The following is a 10000-nucleotide window of genomic DNA, read 5'->3' as shown; positions in this document are numbered from 1 at the left end:
AATTATAGTTTACAGAGAGACCAATACTCCAGCAATTTAGGTCTAAAAATTCCTTGTCATTCTCTCTCTCTCTCTCTCTCTCTCTCTCTCTCTTCCCCATCCAGCGGAACTTTTAAGTTCCCACTATAGGGGCTGGGGAGGGAGGAGTGAAGAGAAAGAGGAGAAATTCTAAAAAAAAAAAAAAAGATTACACTCAGTGTGAAACGATAATCTCGTCAAACCAACGACTTTTAATCTTGCCTGATTGCACGTGGCTAAATTGCATTCAACCCAAGTCCGCTAGATTAAGCATTTTACCAAACTACATTGATTGCATTACGTTGGATTGCGTTTCGTGGACTGCCAGCATCGACAGCAAAGCATAAGTATCGACTCATGCAACCAACTCTGCTCCACTTTTATTTCATTCCGGGTCCGTGTCTACCCGCCTCCTTCCTCCCACCTCTCTCTCCCTCCCTCCCCCCCCCCTCTCTCTCTCTCTCTCTCTCTCTCTCTCTCTCTCTCTCTCTCTCTCTCTCTCTCTCTCTCTCTCTCTCTCTCTGCCTTTCTGTATCTCTCCCTTTTACCTGTCTCCCTCTCTCTATGCCTCCCTCTACCTGTATATCTGTATGTGTGTGTGTGTGTGTGTGTGTGTGTGTGTGTGTGTGTGTGTGTGTGTGTGTGTGTGTGTGTGTGTGTGTGTGTGTGTGTGTGTGTGTGTGTGTGTGTGTGTGTGTGTGTGCGCGCGAGTGTGTGTATCCATCCCGGTGTATGGTCACATGGCCTGGTATGTGTGATTGCTCACGTCAGCGTTCTTACTCATCCGGCAATCACTGACGTCATTGTTCATTAACCCTCTGAAGCTTTTGGCTCACTTTAAGAACTCTCCTCTGGTTGACGTCGGGTGGTTTTACTCAGCCCAAAGACATCTCTACATGCCTTAATGGGTTAAAACGAAATTCATTAGATTGGTTTACATAATCTGTGATTGAGTTTGCTCTATTTCTTCTTTACGGCGTGGTAACCCTCGACTCGTTAATGAAGAGGTTGTGTGATTGCATGAGTGACTACGTGATCACTCGGTAGGCCATCAGGAACGTACACTTATCTGTACGCACGCACGCACGCACACACACACACACACACACACACACACACACACACACACACACACACACACACACACACACACACACACACACACACACACACAGCCCACCCAGGGCTGAAATAATTTGAGTATCACTGCGCTGCGAGTCGTTAATCCAACTCTCGTGGGTAGGGATTTGGGTGTGTGTGAGTGTGTGCGTGTAAGGTCACAGCATTACCCAGAGATTGGTCATATATGAGCATCCTCTTCTTCTACAGACCCCTCTCTCTGCTCCTTCATATGTTATCTATTCATCCATTCAATTTAAGTTTCTTATAAGGAGTTAAGCTGAGACTGAGGTAGACGGGAGTGGAATGGGTGGGAATGAAATGGATGAGAGTGGCTATATGCTTTTTGACTTTGGCTACCCCTCCCCCGGTGAGGGGGAAAACCCCTTGTTATATAGAGAGATTTTTAATTTGTAGTTAGTCTGCAGATGGACACTGCTTATACCCATTGTTCCGTTTTAACTAATATTCTCTCATGTTCATACACAATCCTATAACATATACCATTGTATTGATAACAGTAGTGTACAGGCCCTTAAAAGAAATAGATGGATGGATAAAACTGATAGAGAATCTCATGGTTTTGCACGGGGGGAGTCAATACTATTGATAGCGCAATGGGCTAAGTCACTGTTCACTTGTTACGTCTGAGCTGGGTTCGAGTCCTTAGCTTGACCACGTATCAGTTTCCGTATATGCTTCCATCGAGCTCCTCGTCAGTTTCGAAGGAAAACTGTAGAACACTTAAGACATCTAATTCACATTACAATTGCCTTTTAATGTCTCCAAGACATAGTTTCCCAGCCTCTCCACTCGACACAAACTTCCACAAAGCTGTTCACTCCTTTCCAGATCACTCAGTTTTTCTCCTGTGATGATGGTGAGCATCATTAGTCCAACTCTCACTAGCAAATCCAGCTGGGAAACTCACATCTTCTGTGAAATAAGACGATCTGTATCACTATCAGAATTTTCTGATTCTGAACTCAACTGTGGACCTTTGTCTTTGTAGAGAGAAACGCATCTAGAATGAGTCTTCTAATTTACGGATCCTGAGTAAATTTGGGTCCAATGCCTTCCGGCAGTCTTCAGCTTCTTCCTCCTCCTCCTCCTCCTCCTCCTCCTCTTCCTCCTCCCCTTCTTCCTCCTCCCTGTTAATTCAATTGATGTATACTCTGGCATCTGCCGAGTGATCTTATTTAGTTGAAGGAAACCGCTTCCCTCCTCAGAGGATCAAAGTCTTCGACCAATCCTATTGTGGGCGTCATCTTGGTTTTTTCTTCTTTTAACTGCCAGACAATTTCATTTAGAGGCGAGAAAACGTCGTACACACACAAAAACACACACACACACACACACACACACACACACACACACACACACACACACACACACACACCAAAATCTAAACTCACACTTACACGCACACGTAAAACAAATTATATTTCACGACGAAAAATCGTTGCCCGTGCACGGAAGGACCCTGGAGATCAATGAACTCGAAAAGTCGTAGTCAAAGACTGCAGAGAAGTCATGAAGGAGAGGAGGAGTTGGGGAGGGGAGGGGGGCGATTACCTAGGCCCCGAAGTATGCATAAGGTAACAATTACGCTCCCTCCCTTAAAATTTATGAGAATTCGAGTAAAAATGAATGTTCGAGGAATTGTTAATCTCGATGAGCTTAAAGTGTTCAAGTAAAAAATATTTTGATAAAGCTAACAAGATATACGAATGGATTAAGAAATAGATATGTGGAGACATAATGAATAAAAATAGAAAAATAGTTTAGTAAAACAAACAACTAAATAAAAACTAAATATATAAAATGATAAAAATACAAGTAAATTATTTGATTTTGAATTATGAAATTTTTGTCTTGAAGGCCAAACACAAGTAAATGGATAAAAGCATAAAGACAACAAAATAAATGAATAATCAATAAATTAATAACAACTAAACGTAATAACAAATTGAAAGATAAACGAGCAATGTGTAAGCAGAAATGTAATTAAACAAAAACTAATCAAGACATTATATGACTAGACCATTATTTCTGACTTACTTATTTAGTCTATTTATAAAAGTAAATGTGAAATTACACGGTCATGACCGCCATCACAATTTATGCAGAGCACCAGCTCATTACGTCTGGTTCAGCACTAATGTTTTTTGAGTCATCGTTTTTTTTTTATTATGAACGCTTTGGTTATTTTGGTAGGATTAACTTCATAATACACGACTTATCATAGAAATACTGTTCTTGTTACCTAAGCATCGATATTTCATTTTATATGTTTGTGTTCATACTTGCTCTTCACTGGGGGAGGTTACCGGGCACTAGGGGAGGTAACCGAGTAAGAGCTCTCCCAAGCATAAGACAACCGGTCCTATCCTGTAACCTCTCCCAGTTACCAGGTAACCTCCTCCACTGAAGAGCACGTATGAACACAAACATATAAAATAAAACATCATCACAACATTCATCGGAACCTTCTTACCCTAACCATGGAGAAGAATGTCCTAAGCTACTGAAGAAGCATCTTATACTCGAAATCGCGATGTTGCAATAATGACTACGTAAAATTAAGTCATAAACCTCCTTTTAAAGGAAAATAAGTCCACAGTGAGGATATGGAAAATATTCTTAAAAAAATAGCAAGTGCACAACTAGCCACCACTTTAAATAAGGTATGCATTAGAGAAATTCTCCTGCTCATATATACCATTAATATATATATATATACATATATATGCATATATATATATATATATATATATATATATGTATATACATACATGTGTGCATACGTGTGCGTTTGTTTGTGTGTGTGTGTGTGTGTGTGTGTGTGTGTGTGTGTGTGTGTGTGTGTGTGTGTGTGTGTGTGTGTGCAGGTTAGATGCGACAGCTTCGGCCGCAGTCATTCCGCGGTTCCTCTGTGTCAACGAGACCGAAGGTTGGCCCGAGGGGAAGGAGGCCATTTGTATTTTTTTTTTTTTTTTTTTTTTTTTTTTTTTTTTGACGTTGTGCGGTTTCTGCGTCCTCGCGAGTTTCTGGTTTCATGAACCCCACGAGGACTTCGGCAAGGTCTCGTACTACTTCGGTCTCGTTCTGGTTCGTTGTTAGTATGTGCCGCCATGACCGATGAAGAGTCACCGATTTTTGTTACAAAGGAAAGGAACGCCGGGTGCCGGGACTAAGAACTCTCTGCCGTAAGATTTTTTATTTATTTATTCCGAATGACGTCGACCTTCCTTCCTTCCTTCCTGCTCTCCATTGAATAAACCTGTCTAACAAGGGAGGGAGGGAGGGAGGGAGGGAGGGAGGGTGTGTGAGTGTGTGTGTGTGTGTGTGTGTGTGTGTGTGTGTGTGTGTGTGTGTGTGTGTGTGTGTGTGTGTGTGTGTGTGTGTGTGTGCGTATGTGCGTGTTAATGGAGTGAAGACGAAAGCTGAAAAACGAAAATAAATGATTTGAATATGGTAATCTAGTAGAGGTCGAGAGAGAGAGAGAGAGAGAGAGAGAGAGAGAGAGAGAGAGAGAGAGAGAGAGAGAGAGAGAGAGAGAGAGCGAAAAAACAAACGAAAAATGGTGAGAACGAACGAGTACAAGAGGAAGAGACACATGAACGATCGAGAGAGAAGAAGGAGGAGGAGGAGGTGGAAGAGGAGGGAGGAGTGGATCAAGTGGATCGATGGAACGAAGTGGACCGAGGACCTAACGTCATGCATCGCGCGCGGCAAGGTCCTCGTCACGTCACGTCGCGTCACGTCGTCTCATTTATAAAGAATCGATCCGGTAGAGTCTATGACACGGGCTGTGGCTGCCTGGGCAAGGGAAGGTGCGTTCTCTTCTTCCCGCTTGGCGAACGGGGCTTTCCAAAGCAGACGTAATAGATCTCTCCACGCTATGCACGAAGACTAGAGACGTCGCTTTTGTTTAATGCCCAGTAGTATCGGCGGGATTATTAACTGTATTAGAGGACTGCGCTGGTAAAATGGCAGTTTGTGTTCTAGTGTGCTCAGAACAGTCATACGAAGTTCGCTTTTCTTTGACAATGAAAGGCCGATTTTTTAAATGAGGTTTTCGGTATGAAATGGGCTGAGGTCATTATCAGTCTAGTTTCTTCATGACCATGAGCATTGTTGTAGATATTGACTGGCAACATAGTGTTGCATTTCCATCCTGAAATAATATTGTTTTCTCTTAGCTTTATTACTGGTGAATAATGAATGCAAAAAGTAAGATAAGGTCAAGGTAGGTCAGATAGTTTGTAGCAAGGTCACGCCTTGAAGAAATCGTTTTCTGTAGAAATACGCGCACCATAATTAATTTCTGTATTAATAATTGTCACCCCGCTAGAATTAGTATTATGGAAATATAACATTGTTGAAACTTTTATGTACCAAATATCTATATGTAAATATCTATAAATGTTAGTAGTACCATTCTGTATGGTTAGAATTATTCGGTTTTAATTGTTATTGGTTTACAAAATAGTTGTGTTCTATATTGAGAGTAATATGACGAATTCGCAAATGAGATGCTGTAAAGAGAATCAGAATTGGCAACTCTATTTCATCATGTGTAGTTGAGTCACTACACACACACACACACGCAAACACAAACACACACGCAAACACACACACACACACACACACACACACATACATACACACACAATTTGGTAAAATTTGAAAATCTCTCCTTATTTCTTCTTGTTTCAATCTGGGCAACAGATTCTTCTCCGGTGTTTATGGATCGAACAGCCTTGCAGAAATATTTCCAAAATCACATTTTCCTTACGAAAAAGATAAGTTCTAGATTATATGGATAGTTCATTTCCTCGATCGAAACATATTTGGAAACCAACAACCGAGGCGTGATTTGAATAATTTTCTAGAGAATAAATGCGTAGGAAGAAAACGCAAGGTTGTCATTTCCTATTCTCCTGCCTTCCTCCGTCCCTCCCTTTCTCGGTCCCTTTCTCCATCTCTCCTTTCCTCCCTCCCTTCCCTCCTCCCTCTCTTCCTTCCTTCCTCCCTCCCTTCCTCAGTCCCTCCCTTCCTCCGTCTTTCCTTTCCTCCCTCACTTCCTTCCTCCTTCCCTCCTTTACTCCCTCCCCCCTCTTTTCCTCCGTCACTTCCTTCCTCCCTCCCTCCTTTCCTCCGTCACTTCTTTCTTGCGTCCCTCCCTTCCTCCCTCCCTCCTTTCCTTCCTCCCTCCCTCCTTTCCTCCCTCCCTTCCTTCGTCCCTCCCTTCCTCCCTCCCTCTCTTCCTTAAACCCTCTCTCCTTTCCTCCTTCCCTTCATTCCTTCCTCCCTCCCTCTCTTCCTTCGTTCCTCCCTTCCTCCCTCTAGGATATACAGATGAAGAATTCACCATTCTATTTCATCAGCTCTCATTCAGAAAATGTCCTCGTGGTGACACGTTGCTGCAGTGAAGACAAATATAAAACGCTAAAAATATTATTCATAAGAATGAAGGAGACTACAAGAGGCCATAAGGCCTACACTAGGCAGTTCCATGTCCATGACCACCTGTCATCCTCATCCATGAAATTGTCTAACCGTTTCTTAAAACAACCGATAGTTTCAGCGCTCACTACATGGTTGGTAGGTCTATTCCACACACCCACGCGCGCGCGCACACACACACACACACACACACACACACACACACAATGTACTTGAAAAAAAGTTGTAACAAGCGGAACGTCGTACAAATACAATGAAGGCTCCGTCCTCACATTTAGTGTTTACTTCGATGGACTAGTCAGCAATTGACACTTTCAAACAACAACCGAAATCCCATAACATGGTGTAAAGGTTATCACAACCAGAGCTGGGCGCGTTCCTCAGTGCGTTCCGCTTTAGTTTGGCCGTGGTTAGCGTCCCCAAGCTATTAAAGTAATATAGGTGCCGGTATAGTATGTGGTCTACCTTTTGTATGTGGCCTACGAAATTTTTCTTTGGTTATAGTATGTGGCCTACCGGACTTTTATTTCGGTATGAACCTGTCTCTTATTAAGCTTTAATAGTGTAGGAGCTCTAACCGTGGCCAAACTAAAACGGAACGCACAAAGAAACGCACCCAGCTCTGATCACAACACTTATGGTCATTTGAGTAACTTATTCGACTTGTATGTCTGTTCTGTCTACTGTTAGGGGATTCTATTCAGCTGAAAGAAAACCTCTGGGCTAATAATCATCTCCAATAAACCTTCGAATGGCTTGACTCGTATCTGTTCTGTCTACCGCCAGGCGATTCTATTCAATTGAGAGTAAAACACCTTGACTCCGAATAAGGTTGGTTGACCCATTACGAATCAAAAGTTCTTCTAAACTGAATAAAATCGCCTGGCAACGGAGAAGAAACAACCAAACAAAGAGGTTAGGAACGGCAGACAAAGAAAATGTAGCGATACTGTGAGAAGAGATTTTGGCGAGTTCGTCTCCTTTATTTGTAAGGTAAAACTGAACTGATTGTACATCACAGTGTTGAAAGCAAAAAGCCTTCCCTTACGGGAGAGGAGAAATGCCTCCGCATTACACTAACATTATAAAATACTATATTACAGCACCGCGGAGGGAGAGCGGGGAAAGGGAGAGAAAAGAGAGAAAAAACTAAAGGAAGGGAGAGATAGTAAAGTTGCCGGGATTCCGGCATGCTGGCGATTGATGAATTAGTTGTCATGGAGGAAGGACTGTGTCGTCCAGACGAATTGGGAGTGATGATGTGTGTGTGCGTGTGTGCGTGTGCGGTTGGTCAACCTTAACTAAATCTACACAACTGCACTGGATTAGATCAAGTCGGGTCAAGCAGGGTCGCACTGTCATAGGCGCGTCAGGTCTAGCCATGTGGGTGACAACATGCGCTCCACGCCACGTGGTTGTTGCGGTTTGTACAAAGGCTTCCGAAATCTTGATGTTTTTTGTTTTTGATTAGACCAAGTCGGGTCAAACAGGGTCGCTTTGTCATAGGCGCGTCAGGTCTAGCCATGTGGGCGACAGCGTGCGCTCCACGCCACGTGGTTGTCGCAGTTTGTACAAAGGCTTCCGAAATCCTGATGTTATTTTTTTCTTTCCACCAGGAGCAGTTTGTACAAAGGCTTCCGAAATCCTGATGTTATTTTTTCTTTCCACCAGGAGGCGCTGACATGAGCGAGATCGACTTCCGACGCCGGGATGGCCCCGGCGAGAGCCTGGCGCCCTTCTACGCCCCACCGCCCCGGAAAACCTCCGCCCAGATCATCAAGGAGGCCCGGGCCGCTCTCAACCTGAATGAACCGATCCGTGTGGGCGTGGGCGTCCAGAGGGTGGGCGTGAAGACAGTGCAGACGAAGAGGCCCTTCACACCGCGTGAGAGAGAGAGGACTCTCTTCGGCGGCGCCACCAACACCACAGCGAAGAGCTCGAGGCCGCCCAGTTCCTTTACGTAGGTTTCTGCATTGGGGTCATGTGCCAACATTGAGATAACGTCTAAACATGGGTAGAGTTTGTACATGAGGGGGTGGGACTTGTATATAAAGGGGGCGGAGCTTGTGCATAAGGGGGTGGAGCTTACGTATCAGAAGGTGGAGCTTGTGTATCAGGGAATGCAGTTTGTGCATAAGGGGGTGGGACTTGTATATAAAGAGTGGAGTTTGTGTATATGGGTGGTGAGGTTCATATACCAGTAGGTGGAGCTTACATATCAGGAGGTGGAGCTAGTGTATCAAGGAATGGAGTTTGTGCATAAGGGGGTGGGGCTTGTATATAAAAGGGTGGAGCTTGTGTACATGGGGGTGGAGCTTACATATCAGGAGGTGGAGCTAGAGTATCAAAGAATGGAGTTTATGCATAAGGGGGTGGGACTTGTATATTTGGGTTAGGAGCTTGTGTATAAGGGGTGGAGCTAGTGTATCAGGGGGCGGAGTTTACGTAACAAGAGGTGGAGTTTGTGTATCAGGGAACGGAATTTGTATGTTGGTAGGTAGAGTTTAGTCATAACAGGTTGGTATTTGTGGATCAGGGAGTGGAGTTTTTTTCAGAAAGTGGAGTTCATGTAATAAGGGGTGGATTTTATGTGCACTAAAGGTGAAGTTCGCGTGTCAGAAGGAGTCAGGGGTGGAGTTTGTGTGTCAATGAGAGGCGTTTGCATCAGGGATGAAGGTGTGAAGAGAAAGGAGTCTGTGGCGATAAAGAGGGTATGTGTGGAAGAGTTAAAGTCTATGAAAGAGAAGGGGGGAGTCTTGCAAATGGCAGGACGCATTGAAATGGGTGGGCTCTGTATATAGGGTAGAAAAGAAATATTCCATATATGTACATACACACATGTATATATATATATACATATACATATATATATATATATATATATATATATATATATATATATATATATATATATATATATATATATACATACATACATACATGGAATTCAACAGCAGAATGAGTAGGAATATTTTTTTCTTTCTTTTTTTGTAAAAGGACAGTGGGTTCACAAATACTTTGAGTGAAACTACTAAGAGGACGGAGGCATAGTTGTATAAAGGTAAAGAACTACTTTATACATTTTATTCTGCAAACCTTATTCCTCTCAAGGCCAGCCCCCATTCCCTACGGACTAAAGAGCATTAACCTGTCTCTTTATGTTTGGTCTTCAGTAGGACTAAAGAGCATTAATCTGTTTCTTTATATTTGGAATTTCTGTAGGACTAAAGAGCATTAACCTGTTTCTTTATGTTTGGTCTTCTGTAGGACTAAAGAGCATGAACCTGTCTCTTTATGTTTAGTCTTCTGTAGGACTAAAGAGCATTAATCTGTTTCTTTATATTTGGTCTTCTGTAGGACTAAAGAGCATTAATCTGTTTCTTTATATTTG

The 10000-nt window shown here is 43.0% G+C and overlaps 1 protein-coding gene across 2 annotated transcripts in view; it reads left to right on the top strand.

The window, feature by feature from the left end:
* LOC143038953 (armadillo repeat-containing protein 2) overlaps positions 1–10000 on the top strand; it is an 83470-nt gene that overhangs the window by 46400 nt on the left and 27070 nt on the right. For both annotated transcript variants that reach the window (XM_076208762.1, XM_076208763.1), the window contains exon 2: positions 8281–8569. In XM_076208762.1, the coding sequence (XP_076064877.1) occupies positions 8281–8569 (289 nt within the window). The remainder of the gene's footprint in view (positions 1–8280; positions 8570–10000) is intronic.

The sequence above is a fragment of the Oratosquilla oratoria genome, chromosome 25, assembly GCF_046742065.1.
Source record: "Oratosquilla oratoria isolate Oo_2021 chromosome 25, ASM4674206v1, whole genome shotgun sequence".
Lineage (NCBI taxonomy): Eukaryota > Metazoa > Arthropoda > Malacostraca > Stomatopoda > Squillidae > Oratosquilla > Oratosquilla oratoria.
The sequence above is the reverse complement of the archived record's forward strand: the minus strand, read 5'-3'. Positions and strand labels throughout refer to the sequence as shown.